Source organism: Hylobates moloch, unplaced genomic scaffold (genome assembly GCF_009828535.3).
Source record: "Hylobates moloch isolate HMO894 unplaced genomic scaffold, HMol_V3 SCAFFOLD_3, whole genome shotgun sequence".
NCBI classification, from domain to species: Eukaryota; Metazoa; Chordata; class Mammalia; order Primates; family Hylobatidae; genus Hylobates; species Hylobates moloch.
The window spans coordinates 114,089,495-114,114,427 of NW_026652278.1; the positions used below are offsets into that span (position 1 = coordinate 114,089,495).

At 35.9% G+C, this 24,933-nt stretch overlaps 1 protein-coding gene across 1 annotated transcript in view; it reads left to right on the top strand.

The window, feature by feature from the left end:
- The window catches only part of BLTP1 (bridge-like lipid transfer protein family member 1), a 208,736-nt gene that overhangs the window by 101,432 nt on the left and 82,371 nt on the right, over positions 1-24,933 (top strand). Inside the window, exons 37-48 of the mRNA XM_058437034.1 lie at positions 489-700; positions 4,609-4,760; positions 5,212-5,362; positions 5,538-5,690; positions 7,685-7,925; positions 9,126-9,268; positions 13,193-13,412; positions 13,871-14,029; positions 14,646-14,821; positions 18,257-18,432; positions 22,502-23,208; positions 23,644-23,889. Of these exons, the coding sequence (XP_058293017.1) occupies positions 489-700; positions 4,609-4,760; positions 5,212-5,362; positions 5,538-5,690; positions 7,685-7,925; positions 9,126-9,268; positions 13,193-13,412; positions 13,871-14,029; positions 14,646-14,821; positions 18,257-18,432; positions 22,502-23,208; positions 23,644-23,889 (2,736 nt within the window). The remainder of the gene's footprint in view (positions 1-488; positions 701-4,608; positions 4,761-5,211; positions 5,363-5,537; positions 5,691-7,684; positions 7,926-9,125; positions 9,269-13,192; positions 13,413-13,870; positions 14,030-14,645; positions 14,822-18,256; positions 18,433-22,501; positions 23,209-23,643; positions 23,890-24,933) is intronic.

Consider the following 24,933-nt stretch of genomic DNA (forward strand, 5'->3'; position numbering starts at 1 on the left):
ATGTGATTTCAAAAGTAGGTAGAGCTTGAAAAACAACAATATGTTTTTCCGAATAAATTCCCAAATAAAATATAAAGCCACCCAATTTTTTGAAACTTTGCATCTTTGAAAACTGGATCTTTGATCAGTAGAATTATGCCATATAGGATATAGAAACTGTAAATTCTTTATTCAGTGAAAAATATCTACTTAGAATTATATTTGCTTTTTTTATATATTATTGAGTAATATCTCAAAAAGGAAGGTTGAAATGTGTATAACACTTTTTTTAGGTTTAGTAATATATAATATAGTAACTACTATAAATAACAGTAGTTGTATATGCCTACAATTATTTACCTGATAATTCAGTGATACATTACTTTTATAGATTAGGGCAAAGACTTGGTGAGAAAAAAATAGTCTTTATGAAATTTTATACAGATATTGTAGAGTACAGCATTAAGACACTTATTCACCATTTATAATAAATACTCTTATTTTTATAGGAGGAAGACAGTCTGGTGCTGTTTTATATAACAGTTTTGGAATTATGGGTAAAGCTAGTGACACAGAAAGGGGTGGAGTGCTGACATCCAATAATTCTTCTGATTCTCCAACCGGCAGTGGCTATAATACTGATGTCTCTGATGATAATCTTCCATGTGACCGGACAAGCCCTTCCTCAGACTTAAATGGAAATTCTGTTTCAGATGAACAGGTTAGTGACTTTCTAATAATAATAATAATGGTGCTTTAGAAAAATAACAAAAACTACATATGCAATTCAAAATTAGTTTCTGGAGGCTGGGCGTGGTGGCTCACGCTTGTAATCCCAGCACTTTGGAAGGCCGAGGCGGGCGGATCACGAGGTCAGGAGATCGAGACCACAGTGAAACCCCATCTCTACTAAAAAATACAAAAAAATTAGCCAGGCGTGGTGGCGGGCACCTGTAGTCCCAGCTACTCGGAGAGGCTGAGGCAGGAGAATGGCGTGAACCCGGGAGGTGGAGCTTGCAGTGAGCCGAGATTGCGCCACTGCACTCCAGCCTGGGCGACAGAGCGAGACTCCGTCCCAAAAAAAAAAAAAAAAAATTAGTTTCTGGAGTGTATTTACCTGTCTTTCCCTATTTTGGATTTATGATATCTGCTTAAATGTTAGTCAAAGTATGTTGGTGAATATACTGCTAGAATATAATTTCTGAAGTGTATCATAGATATATTTATATCTATCATAGTCCTAGCATTATGCCTTGCTCATATTAGATACTTAATAAATATTTGTTGAATTAATAAATTAATAAAATTTAAGAGAAGCCCACCTATATAGGGTGTGGAGGATTTTAGCAGAAGTCATTTTGTTATTGGTAGTATTTTATGTCAGTTCTAAATATTTTTGTCAGTGTCTGCTTATTTCAGTTAAGAGTTCTGAATGGCACCTTATATTCAACTCACTTTTTATTTTTATCATGGTAGAATTACATGGGTGGTGATGAGTACAGTAACAGCAACAACAAAAATATTCCAAATTTTGGGTTGAAGAAATGTTGTGCCACTAACTGGTGACCTGGGGCAAGTTCCTAACCTTTTCCTAAGTCTCTTTACCTGTAATAGGAGTATGGTCATGATATTGACCTTGCAGCATTGTGAAGACTGAAGCAGGTAATACATATGAAGGGCTTAGCTCAGTATCTAGTACGTAATAAGAATGTAGTAACTGTTGTTCTTAAACATGTGTACATATATTTCTGATCACTTTGAAAATTAGGCCAATGGAAGAGGAAAAAGTTCCAAAGAAACCACCTTTTAATTAGGAAGTCTAGTATGGGTATCTAGTAATCATGAGTATACTCACCTTTACCCTCCAGATTCCTAGGGATTTATTTTTAAAACATTTGTTTTTATTTAATGTGTAGTTTAATGAGTTTAATCACAGTTTTATTTTGGGGTCTTTGGAAATGTTTAGGGGATGGATTATCACTTTAAGGAAGCTTAAAAATACAATAGCTACTGGACAAAAGAGCTGGGAAGAGCCTAGCTGTTCTTTCCTTCTCCTTCACCTACTAAAATACTTGACAGAAATTCAGGCATCTTTCTTGATCTCTCAGCTCCTACTCTCCTTGCTGAAAGCCCTTGAATTTGCTAACATTACTTTCTTTGGGTTCTGTGACTTTATTGGTCCTTTTCTTTAGGGAATTTTTTCTTCTTCTTAAATGTGGTGGTCTCCTCAGGTTCTGTTCTTGGCTCTTCCTTTCTTCTTGCTATTTGTCTACTCCCTGACAAATTTCATTTCCTAGGTCAGTTCCGTAATTTAATGACACTTCTCTTTCCCACTGGCCACACCTTTAGCACCAGCTCTTCACCTGAGCTCCAGAATTGTGTTTAGTGGCCTTTTAGACATCATCATTTAGTATTTAACAGAGTCGTGAAGCCTCCATTGCAGACCCTAGCTTCTGGACAACATTTCTAGACACACCCTAGGCCAGAAGGGAACCCACTGCGTTGAAGGAAAGGACTCAGTCCTGGCAGGATCAATCACCTGCTGACTAAAGAGCCTTTGAGTCCTGAATAACCAGCAGCAGTACCCAGGTAGTATATCATGGGCCTTGGGCGACACTCTGCGATGTGCTGGTTTAGGTGTGACCTAGCACATTCCTAGCTGTGGTAACTATAGTGAGAGATTCTTTCTGCTTGAGAAAAGCAGAGGGAGAAGTAATGGGGACTTTGTCTTGCACCTTAGATGCCAGCACAGTCACAATGTGCAGAGCACTAAGCAGGCTCTTGGGGGCCCTGATTTCAGGACATGGCTCCGGGATGGCATTTCTGGACCTGCCCTGGGTCAGCAGGGAGCCCACTGTCCTGAAGGGTGAGCTTCAGGCCTGGCAGCATTCACCACAAGCTGACAGAACAGCCCTTGGGCCTTAAGTGAACATCAGTGGTAGTGTGACAGTACTCCCCATGGGCCTGTGATGGTGGTGGCCATGGGGTGAGGATTCTCTGCCTGTGGAAAGGCGAGGGAATAGTGGGGAGGTCTGTGTCTTGTGATACGAGTGCCAGCTCAGCTATGGTAGAATAGAACACCAAGTAGATTTATAAGGTTTTTGTCTCCAGTTGTTGGCTCCTGGATAGCATCTCTAGACCTGCCCAGAGCCTGGAAAACTCACCACCCTGAAGGGAAAGACACAAGCCTGGCTGGCTTCGCCACCTGCTGATTGTAGAGCTCTAGGTCTGTGAGCAAATGTAGGCGGAAGCCAGGTAGTGGTTACAGGGGGCCCTGGCTGAGACCCAGTGCTATGCTGGCTTCAGGTCTAACCCCACACAGTTCCAGTGGTGGTAGCCACAGGGGTGCTTGTGTCACTGCACCAGCTCCAGGAAGCTCAGCACACAGAGAGAGAGACTCTGCTTGGGAGAAAGTAAGGGAAGATAATAAGAGCTTCTGTCTGGTAATCCAGAGAATCTTCTGGATCTTATCCAAGACCACCAAGGTGGTACCTCTATTAGTTGCAAGAATAGTGATACAGGGCTTGGGGTGCCCCCAGTGCAGATATGACTTTGCTGACCAAAAACTTGTAACACCCAAGTCCCTTTGAATACCTGAAAAGCCTTCCCAAGAAGGATGGGTACAAACAAGCCCAGAGTGTGAAGACTACAATAAACACCTAACTCTTCAATGCCCAGACATTGATGAACATCCACAAACATCAAAAACAGCCAGCAAACTACAACCTCACCAAATGAATTAAATAAGGCACCAGAGACTAATCCCAGAGAAACAAATGTGTGACCTTTCAGACAAAGAATTCAAAATAACTGTGTTGAGGAAACTCAGAGAAATTCAAGGTAACACAGAGAAGGGATTCAGAATCATATTAGATAAATTTGACAAATAATTAAAAAGAATCCAGCAGAAATTCTGGAGTTGAAAAATCCAAGTGACAGAGTAAAGAATGCATCAGAGTCTTTTAACAGCAAAATTGTTCAAGCAGAAGAAAGTATTAATGAGCTTGAAGACAGATTGTTTGAAAATACACAGTGGAGACAAAAGAAAAAAGGAATGAAAAAGAACGAAGCATGCCTACAAGATCTAGAAAATAGCCTCAAAAGGGCAAATCTAATAGTTACTGGCCTTAAAGGGAAGGTAGAGAAAGATGAGTAGAAAGTTTGTTTAAAGGGATAACAACAGAGAACTTCCCAAACCTTGAGAAAGATATCAATAATTCAAGTACAAGAAGGTAGAGAATACCAAGCAGATTTAAACCAATTAAGACTACCTCAGGATATTTAATCATTAAACTCTCAAAGGTCAAGCATAAAGAAAGGATCCTAAAAGCAGCAAGAGAAAAGAAACAAATAACATACAATGGAGCTCTGATACAACTGGCAGTGGATTTTTCAGTGGAATCTTTACAGGCCAGGAGAGAGTGGCATGACATATTTAAAGTGCTGAAGGAAAAACACTTTTAAAAGAATAGTGTATCTGGCAAAAATATCCTTCAAACCTGAAGGAGAAGTAAAGACTTTCCCAGGCTTGATTTGATGAAAAGGTTTTGCACTTAAAACATTAGCCTCTGTGTTAGTGGTTTTAAGGGGCTGTATGTTAATAAGTTTTTGGCATTCTGTTTTATATAGGATGAAGGAGTCGAATCTGATGATTTGAAAAAAGATCTACCTCTGATGCCTCCTCCTCCAGATTCATGTAGCATGAAGTTGACCATTAAAGAAATTTGGTTTAGTTTTGCAGCTCCCACCAATGTGAGATCTCACACACATGCATTTTCTAGGTAAAGAGTTTTTAAAATATAGTATTATCCCTTGATGTTTCTTTATTTTAAATAATATACAATTCTGTTTCATATTTTTAAAAATTACTTTTCTGGTATATATAGTATTAAGGTTGCAACTTTTTCATCATTCTTACTTCATGTGTTCTGTAGACATTAGTCTTACCTTGTTTGACCGAATTTCTTTCATAGTACTTTAGTTTTATTTTTATATGTTCCTCTGCCTTAGACTTTTGTTTACTCTTTTTATCTCTGACAGGCTTTTTCTTTCTTTCTTTTGTCCATTTTTTTTAACATTTCTTAGTTATGCTTTCATAATTTATCAGTGCTCAAAAAGAAAAGAAAGTAATTTTGCCTGAGTAAAACAACCACTAAGTACAGTAGGTATGGGAGACTGTTTGAAATACAAATTTTGACACTTGTTTTTATAATTTTTTATTTATGTTAAAAGGCAGCTGAACCTTTTAAGCACTGCGACGCCAGCTGTTGGTGCATGGCTTGTTCCCATTGACCAACTCAAGTCATCTTTAAACAAATTGGAAACTGAGGGAACCTTGAGAATTTGTGCTGTTATGGGATGCATAATGACAGAAGCATTAGAGGTATGTCTTTAAATAATACAAGGTATTATACAAAATTTAGTATTGAAAATGACCCCTTATTGTTAATCATTATTGGAAAATATCAGACTTACAAGTTCTTAATTACTGAATATCTTTTATTTGTAGGCTCTTTCATACCTGTCACTGTAAATCTATTGTTGTTTCTCGATTTTAGAATAAAAGTGTGCATTTTCCCCTAAGAAGTAAATACAACAGGCTTACAAAAGTTGCTCGCTTTCTCCAAGAAAATCCTTCATGTTTACTATGTAATATACTACACCACTATCTGCACCAGGCAAATTACTCCGTCATTGATGATGCTACAATGGTAAGTTACTGAAACTACATTAGTTTTAAGGAATTCTCTATTCTGTTGGTGGACCACTGATACACAGGGTTTGAGACGCATGTGAGAATGGTTAGAAATACAGGTCTATAGGCCAGGTGCGGTGGCTCACGCCTGTAATCCCAGCACTTTGGGAGGCTGAGGCGGGTGGATCATCTGAGGCCAAGAGCTGGCCAACATGGCAAAACTCTGTCTCTACTAAAAATACAAAAAATTAGCTGGGCGTGGTGGCTGGCACCTGTAATCCCAGCTACTCGGGAGGCTGAGGCAGGAGAACTGGTTGAACCTGGGAGGCAGAGGCTGCAGCGAACCAAGATCGCACCATTTCACTCCAGCCTGGGCAACAAGAGCAAAACTCTTGTCTCAAGAAAAAGAAAGAAAAGAAATACAGGTCTATAGACAAAGAGTGTGTTCAGACTAATGATTTGGGAGTTGCCAGCATAAAGGTGTTAGTAAAAGCTGTAGACATGGATGAGATTTTCAGGAATGCTATGTTGGGTAAGAAATTGCTCAGGGATGGAATCCTGAAGAAAGCCAAAATTAAAGGGGGTGTAGGTGGTTGGATAGGGATACACCGAGTGATGGGAAGGGAAAGAAAGAGGTAGGAGAACCAGGAAAGAGTGATGTCTTGGAAGCTAAAGGTATAAAGAGTTTTTAAGCAAGAGAGTAATTACCAGAGCCAAATTTCACATACAGTTTGATGAAACAGGGACTAATTGATGATTTAGGGGAGAATATATAATCGCACAAAATAAATACAATCCATCTCTGCCTCTAGAAAAGCAGATAACACATCATGATTAGAGTTTTAGAACTTTTAGGATCTCTCTTCTCTTCTTCAAGCTGCTGGCCAATAGGGGACACACAAGAATCTTTAGTCAAATTAGGGAACAATGTATCAGTATTATTAATGGCCAGTCAAGCCATTGTTCAGGCAAGTCAAGAATCTCTAGTAAGTGTTGGATTTGAAAAAGACACTTAGACCTAAGGCTGGTATAGTACTTTTTACTCCCTCCCTGTGAATTGAAGACTGGGAAATCTACAGTTTAAGCCTAACTTGCCTGTGTAGTTATAGGTAGAGAAGGTTGAACAGAGAGAATGGCAGGTGTTTCCCATGGATGGATGCTCTGCCAGATGCGTTTTCCATGTGAGAGGAAGAGGCACAACATGGCCCTCATGCAAGGCTGGGAATGAAAGGAGAGGCTAGTGGACTTGGTGTTCCTCAGAAAGTAAACAGGGTGATTCCTGCCTTCTAGTAAATGGTGCTCTTCCATCAAATTAACCATTTATCCTAAAATGAGAAATGATAGGAAACAGGTTGGAGAGGAGTTAGATATTTTTCTCTTTCTTTAGACTAAGGCAAGGTAATTAGACTAAGGTAACAGGAAAAGAGCCAAAAGTTTCTTTCTTACAATCATCACCATGTGGAATAAAATGTATTTTAAACTATGTAATTATTACTGATAATACAGTTAACTTTCAAGGCAGTTACAGATTCATCTGTGTCTAGTGTACTACATAAGTTATAGTAATTTATTTTTTTAAATGTTAAAACAATGGTAGTTACCTAATTTTTGAAGGAAATAATTTTACTTCCTCTTTGCTTATTGAATGTTCCAAGTAGCTCAAAATACATTTTGATTCTTCACTTGGGCAAAATAAGTAAAGTTGATTGAATGCTTCTTAAGGAAAATTCCAATTTTGCACCCCACATCTAGTATCATATTGACCTGTGCTATTGTGTTGTTTTATGACAGAAAGATGAAATGTTGTGCCTAGAGATTAGATTCTGTAGCCTACATATAATTGAAATCCTGACTCTTGGGTAACTTTGAACAAATTACTTAACATCTAAGTTTTAGTTTCTTTATCTCTAAATGAGGATTATGAGATTTGAATAAATACATGCAAAGCACTTAAGTGGTAACTGATATTATTACATTAGATTACTTCTAACCACATCATTATTGTTACAGAGCGATGGACTTCCTGCTTTGGTAACTTTGAAGAAAGGTTTAGTTGCACTGGCAAGGCAGTGGATGAAGTTTATTGTGGTGACACCAGCCTTTAAAGGAGTTAGCTTACATAGACCAGCTCAGCCTCTGAAACCTCAAATAGCTATGGACCATGAACATGAAGATGGACTTGGATTGGACAATGGGGGTGGTCTTCAAAGTGATACCAGTGCTGATGGAGCAGAATTTGAGTTTGATGCAGGTAGTTTTGTAAGCCTCTATTGAGTACTTTCTTACACCTCACAATTAGGGTGTTTTCTTACTCAACACAATTACTGTATGTTTTTTGCTTAGATATTATGCATCTTTTATTAGTAAGTTAATATACCTCTTTAAAAATGTCAAGACTCTTTGTTTTTCCTCACAGTTATAAATAAATTACTAATATAAGCAATTTTAGATATTACATACTTGTTAATATGGCACTTGTGATAATTTTAATAATTCATGTCCCAAATTGGAAAATGGTCATGGCTTAAGTATACAAGTATGATTTTTATTGGCCAAGTAAGTGATAATGATTAGGAATCTTCATACTGACCTGATTTTATAAGTTCAGTTTTGTGAAATACAGTAGACTTCTCCTGATCTATCCAGGACAAAGATATCTTAATATAAGTAGAACGTTTTGAATGAAACACATAAACCTCTAGTTAAAATTTGTATTTGTCTATCATCTTCCCTATGCCACAGTATTTTAAAGGGGCCTTTGTCTTTTTACCTGATGCCTGCTTGATCCTGAATTTATGTAAACTTTGGGGCCTGTGCTCAGCCTATAATTTTGTCAACAAAATGGCTGTGTCAGAATAAAGATAGTGGATATGCATTTATGAAATGTACTTGCATACCTTAATGGTTTGCCAAAGGTTAATTTTTATTATCATGACCTGTCATAGTTATTGAAAATGCATGTTATGATGTTTTGAAAAAAATATTGGAAGAGTAGTCTTAGAGATTTTAGAACATTGATATATAAAACTTTACCAAGCTTAGTTTTAAAAATAACTTGATATTTAACAAATAAATGAGTTATGAGGAATAGGGTAGATTTTATTTATTACTTATTTTAGAAAATTTCAAATCTACACAAAAGTTTGAAAACCAGTACCATGAATATCCCTTCCAATTATCTGCAAATCCCTCTGTTAATCTATGAGCAGTCTGTGCTTTCTTGAGCTTAGTTGAATTGACTTTTGGTCTGAGCATCATTTGCATGGAATATGTGAAAGTCTAATAAAAGCCATTTGTTCGAGTAAGAGGATTGGGGTGGGGGAGAAAATAATAAATATTTGTCAAGGAATATGAAAGTTGAGTGTCATTATATAACTAGAAACATTGGGGCTGATGTTTCATGAAAATATGTGATAATCTATTGCTCACTTATTCTTTTGAACTGTTTCAGCCACAGTCAGTGAACACACAATGCTATTAGAAGGAACAGCTAACCGGCCTCCCCCTGGTAGCTCTGGACCTGTAACTGGAGCTGAGATAATGAGGAAACTTTCTAAAACTCATACCCATAGTGACTCTGCATTAAAAATAAAGGTATATTATTACTCTTTTTGGTTAGAGTTATTCAGACTTACAGAGAAAACCTAAAATTTTATCTCAAATTTAAATGTTAGATGTCCACCCTAAATATTCAGATAGCATTTTCGTGTTGAAATTAACTTGATTTGTAATTTCAGTGTAAATATTTCTTTGAAAATTGTATCATCAGTAACTGCTGTTGATTAAGGACCACTATAACTACCAAGCCTTAGAGCTGTCTCCAGTTTATTGAATACTGTATTCCATAAAATCCCAAATTGAAAATGTTGATAATCTTATAATTATCAGTTTTAATAAGAAGCCTTTTAGGCAGTGCGTGATCAATAGGTGGTTTGGGTTAGACTCTTTTATGATTTTAATTTTTTTGGTTTTATGAATTTAATGGATGCTTGATAAGAGACACATATAGCAAAGTGGTTAGAGTACCACCTTGGAAGCCAGACTGCCTTGGTTTGAAACCTGCCCCACCACTTAGTTGCTCTCTGACTGAATTGGTTTTAACTCTACATCAGTTTCCTTGGTGTAAGATGGAGATTATAATAGTAACCTTCTGAAGAGGGTTGTGAGAAATAATTAATTCATGAAAAATGCCTAGAGCAATATTTGACCTTTAATAAATTATTTGTTGGTGGTGGTTCTTTATTTTCTGCTAGTTATTGGTGGTGGTGGTTCTTTATTTTTTGCTAGTTTACTTTTGTGAGAACTGAAAAAGTTAAAATTTTAACTTTCTGGACAGGCGCAGTGGTTCACGCCTGTAATTCCAGCACTTTGGGAGGCCAGGGCGGGTGGATCACAAGGTCAGGAGTTCAAGACCAGCCTGGCCAAGATGGTGAAACCCCATTTCTACTAAAAATACAAAAATTAGCCGGGTGTGGTGGCAGGCGCCTGTAATCCCAGCTACTCAGGAGGCTGAGGCAGAGAATTGCTTGAACCTGGGAGGTGGAGGTTGCTGTGAGCCGAGTTCTTGCCACTGCACTCCAGCCTGGGCAACAGAGCGAGACTCTATCTCAAAAAAAAAAAAAATTTAACTTTCTTTGAAAGTCTGTGTATAGACTCACATTGATACCCAGAATCTGTAAAATGATAATTTTGACAATATTAAATAAAAATTTCTACACAGAAAAAAGTAATATACAGTCATGCATCAGTTAATGACAGGGATGATGCATTCTGAGTAATGGATCATTAGGCAATTTGTCATTGTGCAGACATCATAGACTGTACTTACGCAAACCCAGATGATGGTACAGCCTACTACACACCTAGACTATATGAGATAGATAGCCTGTTGCTCCTAGGCTACAAACCTGTACAGCATATTACTATCCTGAAGCCAGTGGGCGATTGGAATGCAATCGTGTTTGTGTATTTCAACATAGAAAAGATACAGTAAAAATATGATATTATAATCTTATGGGTTCACTGTTGTTTACGTTGCCTGTAGTTCACTTAAACTGTAATTATGTGGCACATGACTGTATTGTAAACAGAACAGTAAGACACGTGACAAAAGGCTAATTTTCTAAAATACGAAGATCTCATCCTTATCACTAAGAAAAAAGCCAATACCAAATAGAAAAAAATGGTTAAATGATATAAACAGGTAGTTCACAGAAAAATACATATACACATACAAAAATGTTTTCTTATAATTAAAGAAATGTAAATTAAAATGAGATTTCCATTCTCACTTATCAGATTGAAAGACTAAAACTTTTGAATAGTGTACATTGTTGGTGAAGATGTGAGGAAACAGATACTCATACAGCGTTGATGGGAATCAAATTGGTGCAACCTCTTTGAATAACAATGAGGCAATATGTGTCAAAATTTAGAAGGCGATGCTCTTTTATCTAGTATTTCCATATTCAGGAATTCATTCTAGAGAAAGTCATAGATGCTCGAAGACATAATGAGTCTAAGAACGTTCTTTGCAGCACTATTTATAAAAGGAAAATAGTGGAAACAACGCAAATGACTAGTCATTAGAGGACTAATAAACTAGTGTACACTGATATAGATGCATACTATGAAATCTTTTAGATGAAGTAGATCTGTAAGTGGATATGGAATGATCACTGAAGTACACTGATAAAGTATAGGATGATATCTATTTGTGTGTTTAAAAAAGGATAAATATGTGTGTACTTATATAAGCCTAACTGATTTATGTAAAGATAGATAAAAAACAGTTAAGAGAGTCTCTGGGAAAGGGATCCAGTATATTGGAACACCGGACTTACTTTCTATTGAATAGTCTCTTGGGCTTTCAAAGTTTTTATTCTGTGTAAGTATGGCTCTTTTAGTTAAAACATTCAATGATAGTTTGATATACTTTAAAAAGAAGACTGAACTATTCAGCTTATTGTTTCCACAGTATAGTTAGAAGCTTGGGACACTTTAATCTGTCTTAGCTTTTTTTCCTGATGGACAGTTTTTTCAAACTTCTGAATCATATTTAGGTGTTTTCCTGTTAAAGCTGTTCATTTTCAGAATTGTTTTGAACGTTCTTTTGCTATGGGTTATTAAAGTCCTCTAAAAATGTGAAATTCCAAATGCTTAGTTTCAGATCTTTGCTTTTCAAGATCTTTTTTGCCTGTGTAGTCTTTTTTTGTACTATATTTTAAATTGATCGGCCATTCTAATCATAGATGTGACAGAAGATAGAAATTGAAAAATTCTGTAATTTTTAATTTTTCTCATTAATTGTGGAAAGTCTTTTTGGCATTTCAGAGCTCTCCAAGAGTACTCTTGATTATTAGAGTACTAGGAAGGATAATTTAATGTTAAGAATTTGAAGGTAGAAGTTAGGCAGATGGGTTAAAAATCTGGCTTTTTCCTTAGTAAGTATGTAAGTGACTTTTCTTCATCCTTTAGGACAGAAATAATATCTTACCTTGGAGAACTTAAGGATTAAATAAGATAATACATGAAACATGCTTATCAAGTGTTTAATACGTTGTGAGTGTTCTTTTACTTCCTCTGTCAACACCCTTCCTCCACCTTTCCTCATCTAAGTGAGGATGACTGGGAGGGCATTGAAAAAGGAATAAACTTTTCTGCTTTCCAGAGGAGGTTAAGACTTTTAAGGGCTTCACAGCACTGGTATCCATTGCGTCAACATTTCTTGCTATTAGCAAAAAGTCTCTAGTTTCCTTCCAGGTAGATGTCTATTCTGACTCCCGTAAAAAACTGCAGGGAAGGTTGCTGAAGGTAGATAGCTTTTCTTTCTTTAGTTTCTTTGAGTACCTAGACTTTACTTTTGATGGTATCAGTCATGTTACAGATCCTTTGTGTGTGTGTGTGTGTGTGTGTGTGTGTGTGTAGTAAGTTTTTCTAGGGAATATTTTGTGTAAGGGATATTGTGTCCAGGTATCAGTTTGCTGGTTCAGTAAATAAGCAGTGATATAAATATTTCAGGCTACTGTTTTTCTTTGCTACCCATATGAATGTTCCTTGGCACTTCCACAAACACCCTATGTATAACTTCCTGAAGTTTCAATATACTATTTACTGCTCCTTAGGTATGAATAGTGCTTCATTTCCACCATCTATTTGATATACTGTGCTATGTGGTTTTATGTGGTTTTATGTCTTGTCACCAGATTCCCTCATCAGATTAAGAAGGGAATTAATGATCCATGGTTAAAATAAGTGGATGTGCTTCATTATAATATTGATAATATTGATAATAAAAGTGGCCCTTTGTCTTGTACTATAGAGTTGCAAAACATTTTTACCTACATTTAAGGACGTATGTAAAAAGGATTCACCACAATCCTAGTATACATGATCAGTTTTGGTATTAATGTGCAAAATAGCTAGCCGTTATAGCAACAGTAATAGTAATAGTGGTTGTAGTTATCAGCAGTCATTTTTATATACATAAGAAATAACCCTAAGTTACACTTTCTGTAGGGCATTCACCCATATCATTCTCTGAGCTATACCAGTGGAGACACTGCCACTGATTCTCCAGTGCATGTTGGACGTGCTGGGATGCCAGTAAAGGAGAGTCCAAGGAAGGAGAGCCTACTCAGCTACCTGACTGGAAGCTTCCCAAGCCTGCACAACCTCCTGGAAGGGACTCCTCAGAGAAGCAGTGCTGCTGTGAAAAGTAGCTCCCTAACGAGAACAGGTACATCCTCTAGATTTGATAATTACATGTTTATATTTATGAGGGAATTGAAATGAAACAGGACTTAAGTTTAGTTAGATATATACTTTGGTAGTACAACTAATCTCTCGTAACTTATCTTTGAGAAAAAATTTTAGGAATCCATTGTTCTGTTTGTAACTTTTCAGGGTTTTCATGCCCTTAGTTTGCATTTTTCAATTGCAGCGCTGACTAATGTCAATGTAGGCATTTGGTGTGGGGTGCTGTCTAGACCAGCAACATAGAATTTCCCCTGTTATAATAAAAATAAGCTATTTATTAATGCATTAATATCCAAATACCAACATTATGCAGTGAGAATTTAAAGCCATCTGCAAACATACATTTTAACTTGGTTCTTCAAATATAATTATATAAATTACATTTTTTTGCTCCTTAGTATATAAATAATATTATACTCAGAAACATTTTATTTTCAGGAAATACAGTAGCCACTGATATGTTATCTGAACATCCCTTGCTATCTGAGCCATCATCTGTGAGTTTCTATAATTGGATGTCAAATGCTGTGGGTAATCGAGGAAGTGTGGTACAAGAATCTCCTGTTACAAAATCAGGACACAATAGTCTTCCCACAGGTATTGAGTTATCACATTATTTTGCTTAACTGTCTAAGGGGAATATATACCAAAATCTTATTTTTCAGAGGATGGGTTAAAAATCTCAAACAAGTACTGTTTGGTTGAAATTGGTCCATTTATATTTATAAATGCCTTTGATAATATTGTAATTGAGAGAGTAGTAAGCAGTCACTCAGTGTTCTTGTTGAAAGGCAAATATGTCAAATATGAGATTGTATATAAAGAGTTTAAAGCTTCCTTTTAATGTGGCTGGTTTAAGTGGTAAACGAAAAAATGCAAAGTGTAATTACAACATCATATACTTGATGTTACAGAAGATAGTTTTAATTTATCTAGATCCCTCGGAGACCTAATAACTATCATTCTAAACCTTTAGTTACTTAACAAATATTTAATTAAATCTAAAACAGTATGTATGTATAAGGATAGATAAGGATGACTTGTGTTCTGAAAAGTTGATTTCAAAGTATGCATTTTTTTTTTTCTTTTCAATTTAAACAGTCTTGAAATGGTACTACTCTACAGGCTTCAAAAGTTTACCCTGCTGTACACTTTTTATGTGTTTCTATTCTGCAATAATTTACATTTTATTCTTAAAAATTTACTCCATTAGGTGTTGCACCCAATCTTCCAACAATACCCTCAGCCTCAGATTTCAACACTGTCTTGTCTAGTGACCAAAATACTTTGGATGGGACACATTCTCAGCATAGCACCAGTCAGGATGATGTGGCAGGTGTAGAAGAAGCAAACCAAGGGTTTCCTGCTGTTCAGCTTGCTGATGCACAGGTGAGCCAGCCTGTTTTTTCCTAATTATAATAATACCTCATTAGGCATTGGTTAGCAACTGGAACCTCCAATAGTATGCACCTTGGAATTCTAGTGAGGATATACTGTACCTATGTGCCTACAGCCTTCATGCAAAACAGGAGGAGCCTTTAAAAAGTACATGGCTTAATTATAAATGCAAATTAAGTATCTATATGTAATCATTAAATAGAAGAGTCTCATATAGTAACCTTTTTGTTATTTGTAACAAATTGGCTAAGCAACATGAATGGATAATCATACCTTATGGTTTTTAGTGCTACCTTAAAACTTTATTGAGTGACCAGTGGGGAAGCATTGATGATTTTAGAGCAGAGGAATAAAGTAACTAAAACTATAGATGTAGAAATATTATATGAGTAGCAAATGTATTAAATTGATTGAAATAGAGAAACTAGTGTTGAAAAGATGAATTATTGAAATAGTTCACCCAGTGGGTAATGAGACTCTAGGCTTAGATGTTTATGGCTTTGAAAAGGTAAATGAGGATATGGTGAAGGTCTTATTTAATTGATTAAATATGGAGAATAAAGAGTGAAATCCTTTAAAACATACTCTTTGGTTTGAGCAGCCAGTAGGCAAGTGTGAGAGTGGGACGTGGGTGAGAGGAGGCATCATTTTTTCAGGATAAAGGTGTCTTGAGCATATTTACACACAGCTGTTCCTCAGCATCCAAGGGGTTGGTTTCAGGACCAACCCCCTACCCACCCTCTGATCCACCACCCAAGATACCAAAACATGTGGTATGCCCAAGTCCCTTATATAGAATGGCATATATTTGCATACAACATACATACATCCTTCTGTATATTTTAAATCTTTTCTAGATTACTTATAATACCTAATGCAATGTAAACACTACGTCAATAATTGTTACATTGTGTTGGGTTTTTATTTGTATTTTTTAATTGTTACGTTGTTATATTTTATTGGTTTTTACTCCCTAATATTTTCAGTGTGGTTGGTTGAATCCTTGGATGCAGAACCCTTGGATATGGAGGGCCAACTGTACTTAAGGAGTTAGGAAGCTCGTGATCAAAAATAAAGGAAAGAAGGGTTAGCAGATGGAGCAAAATTAGTAGAAAAATGAGAAGTATTGGAATTTAGAGTCAATTAAAGAGAGAGTTGTCTTCCCAAGCACACACAAAAAAATGAAGTGACCTAGGACAATCGGAAATACAGGCTTGGCTCTCATTGTGTAAATGGCACTTGTCCACTTAGATTTTTTTTTTTTTTTTTTTTTTTTGAGACGGAGTCTCGATCTGTAGCCCAGGCTGGAGTGCAGTGGTGCCATCTCGGCTCACTGCAAGCTCACCGCCCAGGTTCACGCCATTCTCCTGCCTCAGCCTCCCAAGTAGCTGGGATACAGGCACCCGCCACCACGCCCAGCTAATTTTTTGTATTTTCAGTAGAGACAGGGTTTCACCGTGTTAGCCAGGATGGTCTCCATCTGACCTCGTGATCCACCTGCCTTGGCCTCCCAAAGTGGTGGGATTACAGGCATGAGCCACCGTGCCCGGCCTAGATAGGGTTTTTTTAAGCTTCAGGAAAAGATCACTAAGGTAGAATGTGTAGTGAAAGAGGAGGCTGAGAAAAGCACTGGATAGCACCTATATTTAGAATGTAGAAGGGGGAAAAGGAACCATGTGGCAGAAGATGAGTAGTCAGAGTGATCTTAGTGCTCTAGCATTGAACACATGTAGTTCTTTCTGTTCAGGTTAGTGCTTAGTGTCTGAAATTCAGTTAACTAGAGATTTAACCAGAATAATGTATCTCCATAAGCATGTATGATACTTAAAATGTAAAGGAAGTTCTCTGAAGATAAATGTTAAATGACTATTACAACCAAGTGCTTCCATTTAAAAATAGGTCAGATATTCATAACATTGATAATGTTTTTTTTTTTTTTTTTTTTTTTAAATTATACTTTAGGTTTTAGGGTACATGTGCACAATGTGCAAGTTTGTTACATATGTATCCATGTGCCATGTTGATTTCCTGCACCCATTAACTCGTCATTTAGCATTAGGTATATCTCCTAATGCTTTTCCCGGCCCCCCCCCCACCCCACCCCACAACAGTCCCCGGAATGTGATGTTCCCCTTCCTGTGTCCATGAGTTCTCTTGTTCAATTCCCACCTATGAGTGAGAACATGCGGTGTTTGGTTTTTTGTCCTTGCGATAGTTTACTGAGAATGATGTTTTCCAGTTTCATCCATGTCCCTACAAAGGACACGAACTCATCATTTTTTATGGCTGCATAGTATTCCATGGTGTATATGTGCCACATTTTCTTAATCCAGTCTATTGTTGTTGGACATTTGGGTTGGTTCCAAGGCTTTGCTATTGTGAATAGTGCCGCAATAAACATACGTGTGCATGTGTCTTTATAGCAGCATGATTTATACTCCTTTGGGTATATACCCAATAATGGGATGGCTGGGTCAAATGGTATTTCTAGTTCTAGATCCCTGAGGAATCGCCACACTGACTTCCGCAATGGTTGAACTAGTTTACAGTCCCACCGACAGTGTCAAAGTGTTCCTATTTCTCCACATCCTCTCCAGCACCTGTTGTTTCCTGCTTTTTTAATGATGGCCATTCTAACTGGTGTGAGATGGTATCTCACTGTGGTTTTGATTTGCATTTCTCTGATGGCCAGTGATGATGAGCATTTCTTCATGTGTTTTTTGGCTGCATAAATGTCTTCTTTTGAGAAGTGTCTGTTCATGTCCTTTGCCCACTTTTTGATGGGGTTGTTTGTTTTTTTCTTGTAAATTTGTTTGAGTTCATTGTAGATTCTGGATATTAGCCCTTTGTCTGATGAGTAGGTTGCAAAAATTTTCTCCCATTCTGTAGGTTGCCTGTTCACTCTGATGGTAGTTTCTTTTGCTGTGCAGAAGCTCTTTAGTTTAATGAGATCCCATTTGTCAATTTTGGCTTTTGTTGCCATTGCTTTTGGTGTTTTAGACATAATGTTTTTATATTTACACAGGAAGTTGAAAAGTCAACTTTGTGAACCTAATATATGTTTTTTTTTGTAAATGGAAACACAATAGGAATTCATACCTGTTTTAAAAGCAAGAGGTAGAATGTTTTAACTAATTCATAATTTTATTTTCCTTGTACTTTCAGACACTTAGGTAGGATCAAGGAATCTGTGTCCTTATTTATTATTATTAATTTGAAGATGAGTGGCCTATAATAGGTACTAAAAATATTAAATTTTAAGTAAAGTTAGAGTCAATTATATGAGGCCATTTTTGCTTCACACTATGATAATAATAACATGTACTGAGGTAGGGTAAGAAATAAAAGCTGCATTTTTCTATATGTAATTTCTACAGTAAATGATAAGCTATAAATTGAGCTAATATGAATGTTTATGTCTTTTAGGTTGTTTTCAAGCCTCTTCTAAGTCATACAGGGATCCAGTCACAGGATACAATGCCACTCTGCTACCGAATGTACTTTGGAGAACACCTTTCATTTTCAGGGACTTTGGACTGCCTCAGAGCAGATATTGTGGATTCAGACACAGCCAAAGAGAGAAAAGGCAAAAGAGCAAGAAGGTGTCTTTTGCATTTTTGTGTATAATTTTGTGTAAGAATTATAATACGTTTGTTTTTTTAACATTACTTTCGTGTAATCCAAATAAGTAATTTTTCTTTTTTTTTTTTTTTTTGAGACGGAGTCTCGCTCTGTCGCCCAGGCTGGAGTGCAGTGGCGTGATCTCGGCTTACTGCAAGCTCCACCTCCCGGGTTCATGCCATTCTCCTGCCTCAGCCTCCCAAGTAGCTGGGATCACAAGTGCCCGCCGCCATGCCCGGCTAATTTTTTTGTATTTTTAGTAGAGACGGGGTTTCACTGTGTTAGCCAGGATGGTCTTGAACTCCTGACCTCGTGATCCACTCGCCTCGGCCTCCCAAAGTGCTGGGATTACAGGCGTGAGCAACCACACCCAGCCAAGAAAGTAATTTTAATATGTTAATGAGAAGATAATTACCTTTTAGTAAAAGTAGTAGCCACATTTTCTTATTAATAACTAGTTGCATTTATCAACAGATTATGAGGCCTATTTTTAGGCATATTTTTGAACCATGTTAGCACATAGATGAGGGTCATGTATATTGATATATGCACTCACCATTTATTTACTTGGCTCTTGTAATAGTGGAATTTTTATGATCTTAAGGGTTCTGAGTTGACTTGTGTCAGGTAGTATTTTGTATTAGAAACAGGGCGGAAGTCATATTGAGAGTCTAGGCATCAGAAACAAATAGAAATGTAGCATGGTAAAAGTTATGAACCATCTTTTGCTGTTATTTTATATTGTCATGGATGGTTCTTCAGTTTCTTTAGTGTTTAATAGGAAATAATATACCCACTAACAGGATTTGAGTAATATTTTGGGAACTTGGAATTTTATTTTGAGTGGGACTTAAATGGACAGAAATAGTAGAATATGGAGATAAATGGCATTTATGACAAGAGGTTTCTGTAGTATTGTTTCTTTCATCCTTTTTGTGTTTTTGCAAGGTGGTAAATTAAAATACTTGTGTCTGATATATAGCTAAGTAAAATATATTTTTCATTTGAAATATTTCTGTTTAAATTTTAAATAATTTAACAAAAGTTCTTGCTTTTCACAATAGTCTTATACCATAACAATGACCGTAGAAGCTGAAACTACAAGGCAATTTTAATAATCGGTGAAAAAAATTACTTTTGTGACCTTGACAGTATTTGTAAAAACATTAAAAATGTTCTTACTATTTATTATAAATGTATAGGGAAATGAAAAAAAGTAAAACTAATATTTAGTACATTGGAATTTAAAATGTTAGAAACACTGAGAATTAGACTATTTTATTTCTTTGTAAAAGCTTATCAAAGAGTAGTTTGAACGGTTCTGTCCTTCTTATGATATAACATATAATACAGAACAAGCAGCTTTTGTGTGCCTTGGCAAAATGTCGAACTCCTTTGTATGTATGGATCAGTTTTCAGCATTTTATCCTTTGCACTTTCAATGTCATGAAATAATCTTTGATTCCCTTTACTATGAAGTTTTTTGTCAGCATCACTTCCTCTGGGATATCTTCATCCTTTCTGTCATGGCCACTTTCCTCTTTATGTCAATAATTTTTCCTCCACTTAGTTTTTCTGGCTAGATATTTAGAGTGTCTCGAACAGTGGAAGTATCAACATTTCCATGGTCAGCTGTTTCTTCTATAACACCGTTTCATTAATCTTCCCTGCCAGTATCTTCATTTTTAGTTTCTTTGCTGCATTTTCATCTTTGTTGTCCAATTCCCTCATTTGATTATTCATTTCTGTAAAATGTTATGGGGATTTATTACAGAGAGAGAGACAAGGAGGCAACACAAGTAACTACATGCTATGCTTTCTGTGCATGAAGTGAACAACAGGTATGCTTCAACTAATCACTATCACTGACACATTTTGAAGTGATGTGACTAGTCAGTGATCACAGTGCTCATCTGTTTCGTACTGACTTGTGGGCTGAAGAGCTAGCAGTAAGTTTGTGCTTTATGCAGTTTTCACAGTAAGTCTTTGTTACAAATTTGTATCACATTATTGGGAGACTTGTTATTTAAGTAAACCACAGTAACTGAAATTTTAAAATATTGGAACCATCAAATCCAGAACCAAAACATTAATACCTACACATACTCTCTATTTAGGGTTAAAATATCTGAGCTAAATTTATATTTCTATTTGCAAGAGACAGCTTTCATACAAATATATCCATTTATATATAAATATGTTTATATATATATACATACAGTATATGTTTTCGTATGTATAACTAGGTTATATATAATTGGATTATATATAATTTATATGTAATAGGTTGTATATAGAGATATAGATTATATAAATAAAATTACAGCTGTAGCGTATTTATTGGCCTAGTAGAAACCATATAATACTACAACAGACTAGACCTTCATTTGAGCACACAAGCAAGTCTTTTTTGGGTGAGAGCTTCTTTGAGTGATTCTGTGAACTTCATTGCCTTTGGTCTAGCTGAACCTGACATTCCTTTTAATTTTTCTACTACCGCGCCAGCTCCAAATGCTCCACATTCTTACAACTAACTCATGATTAGCTTTTATTTCTCAGATCTCCTATAATTCCATCTTAAGCTCTTATTTGTTTGGAGACCTTCACCACAATATGCTTTTCCCAGCCATTAATTTCAGTATTGTCTGGGTTTTTTGTTTGTTTTTGTAGCAGATTGTTCATTTTGCTAATTGTTGTATATTAGTTTGCAGTTACAGTTTCTTGTATGAATATGTATAACTCTCCTACTACTTTGTAAAGCCAGGGCAGTTATTAAACATTTAGCATAGAGTCTGGCATGTAGTAAGTCCTCATACATAATAGTTTCTTTGTCTCTTTGCTGTCTCTAGTAAAAGTAGCTGCACGTATCAGGGACTTATACTTTAAAATTTTAATTGTCACTTTGGCTCTGCGGTGCCCATGTGTCAGGCTTTTACTTGTCAGGCAAATTGTTATGGTATACCATTTTCTTTTTCTCCTTTATTTGAATCTCCCTCTTTAAGATTTTCTTACTACCTCTACATGTTTTAGATTCTTGTTTTTGCAATTGTGGATTATTTTCATCTCTTTTTAGTCTTCTCTCTCCTATCTGTTCTAATTCTCAAAATTAAGTTTTTCCTTTTCTGACCATATGCTTAGTTGGCATTGATTGTACACTTCCTGTGAGTTTATGCATTTACATGAATTACACTACAGTGGGGCATTTTTCTTATTAATTAAGGAATGATAGTATTCATTAAGGAATTATTGCTCTGTAGTTATAAATTCTTTAAGTTAAATGCAAAATATCAAAGCAGCTTCTGATTTTTTTCTTTTTGTTACAGAAAAAACTCCCATGTCTGCACATTCATAGTGTGCATGGAAGAAGAGAGAAAAATACCTTTTTACAGTTTTAGTGCTTGGGGTTTATTGTTATTATTGGTAGTTGGTTTATAGAAATTTGAGACATTTTTGACTTTCATATTAAAATTTACTATAATAGTCTTACATGAAAATCTTTAGATAAGCAGGAGGATTTGCCAAAATAATTTTTTTATCAGATTTTAAGGTTTTGTGTGTGTGTATTTCTAATTTTTGTTTCACTTGCATTTCCTGTCTGCTTTCAACTTAGCATGAGGGCTTCCTGTCTAATATCAAATAAAATTATGTTAAATATGAATAAATTAGATACATGATTATGGGGGGGGATGGTTAAGCGAGATATCCTAATTGATCTATACTTAACTCTAAATTTCAATACTCTATGGCAATACCATCAAATGACAATAAAAGTTGTTTTATCACTTCAGTGAAATCATTTCTTAACATAAGAAGACTGATTTTGACTTGTTAGTTTTAGAATAAGATTAAGTAAGAAGACTTAAAGGCCCACCTTTGAACTCATTAAAAGCCTGGCTTAGTGAGAGAGCAGATTTTACTGGTTTGCTTGCTTAAAATTATTTAAGACTCATATTTTACCTTGGAGATGATTTTGCCTATAAATTAATAAAGATGTATGTTTCTGGAAAAATGGAAGAAAAACCTTGTCCTTTTTTTATTTCACATTTTTAGGCAAGGCCATGTGAATCTTCCTCCACTTGAGTTCAAACCAGCATTAATGTTGGGAACCTTTAGCATCAGTGCTGTTGTAATGGAGAAGTCCGTGTGCACCCCTCAGAACTCTACCAGTGCCCTTTCTTTTCATGATCTCAGCAAGCGGTATTATAATACCTTTCACTGCAACTTTACTATTTCCTGTCAGTCAATAAGCCAGCATGTAGATATGGCTTTGGTTCGTCTTATTCATCAGTTTAGCACAATGATAGATGACATCAAAGCAACTCAGACTGATATTAAACTTAGCAGATATACAGCTGGATCTGCTTCCCCAACACCTACCTTCAAAACCAGAAAACATCGGGACTTTCGTTCATCTGACTTTAGCCGCAGTTCTAGAGGAAGTCTTAATGGTGGCAATAGAGTAAATAATGCAAAGAACAAACGGACCAACAATGAGAATAACAAAAAGGAATCTCGAAACAAGAATTCATTAGGAAGATCTGAAAGAAGAACATCAAAAGTGTCTAGGAAAGGTTCAAAAGATGTGGTGGATCACATGACTATTCATATGGATGACTCTGATTCAATTACAGTGTCAGAACAGAGTGAGCCTTCAGCTGAGTGTTGGCAGAATATGTATAAATTGCTTAACTTCTATTCACTTATCTCTGATCCAACAGGAATATTGGAAAAGTCTTCAGAAACATTTGGACCAGCAGGTAACAGACATTTTTATGTTTTAAAAATTTCTGTTTAGAATAACAATAATACCAAAGAAGCAGAAGACTGTTCGTCATGTTTTCTTAATGTTGTAAGTGGATAATTGAAATGGAGAGAAATTGTCTATCACCAGGGAAATAAAACAGTAATGGAATTCAGATATCCTGCCACCACATTTCCCATCCTTTTAAACTCTTACATGGTATGTTCTTGAAGGATTTAGACAGACCTGATTTAAAATATCTGGCTCTACTATTCACTTTCAGTAGGAACTTGGAAAAATGCTAAAGAAAGTTTTAATCATTTTGTTGGGGATTAGGAGAAAGAGGACTGGTTGGGAATGTGAAGGAAAGAAAGGTAAGACAATGTTTGGAATGTCCTTCCATTTTTCAGTCTTCGTATCTAAAATTGTATATTTTCATTTACTTATAAAGGAGTTCGGAGCCCTACAGAGCCAACATGTAAAGTTGTGTTTGAGAATGAACAAGACAACAGCAGTTTGACTAAGACGCAGAGGAAACGTAGCTTGGTAACTTCTGAACCTCAGCATGTTACTCTAATAGTGTTTGGGATTGGCATGGTGAACCGCACACACCTAGAAGCAGATATTGGTGGACTAACAATGGAATCGGAACTGAAGAGGATCCATGGCAGTTTTACTCTTAAGGAAAAAATGAAAGGTATGAATGATTTTTCTAATAAAGTGCTATGTATACATAATAATTAGTGCCACTCTTCTGAAGAAAACCACTGCCATGTCTCCAAAATTCCTACTTGGCAAATTTTTTTTTTTCCAGAAAAATTGGACTTTCCAAATTCTGAGGTACCAAGAACTTTGTTGTAATTATCAGTGAATTGAGGTAGCTTTGATGTCTAAATATTTTAGCACATAAATATTGAGCTGATGTACCTGAGTACCTGATGTACTCAGTGACATTTATTCTTTGTCTTTTAATATCAACTACTAAGATGTCTCTAAAGGCTGAAAATTTTACCAAAATAATGAAATTTATGAAAAATTTGCTTTTGTTACTACCATAGAAATCTTATAATCTAATACTAAGTATCTCTATAAAAAGAAGTCCCTTTAGTTGATATAAAATTTCCTAGGTTAGTGAAAACATACCATTTATCTTGAGAATGATTACACAAGGTATGATATTTTATCAAATCCAGGAGCCCATCAATTTGAAGATGCACTATTATTTTATGTATCACAAAGAAAATCCCATTGCCAGATATGGTCAGATGCCATTGATTGTAAACTGCATCCCACTTTCAGAGATGCTAAAATAAAAAAAACAAATGTTTCTTAGACTCAGTGGATACAGCAATAAAGTTGCAGGGATTCTCTTGCAGCAATGATTATATAAAACCAGTGTGGTTTTCTTTTCTGGTTGTGAAAATAACCTGACAGATTATATTACATGAGAAAAGGAAGTTATCAATCGCCATGTGTTTTTATTGTTAACTTTATGATTGAGAAATTTGTAAGGTCTAATCAAAACTTACTTTGAACCTGTTTTTTGTTATATATCCTTCTTTACCTGTTTTTTACCCTGAACATTTATTATTTACTCAAAAACTAATTTTAAATTTGAGGATTATGTACTTGGGATTAACATGGTGAACCACACACACAGTTCTCTGAAAAAATTAGATGGACTGACTGCAAATTGCTAAGAAAAATACAAACACATCAGCCTTCCTTGGAAATATCACAA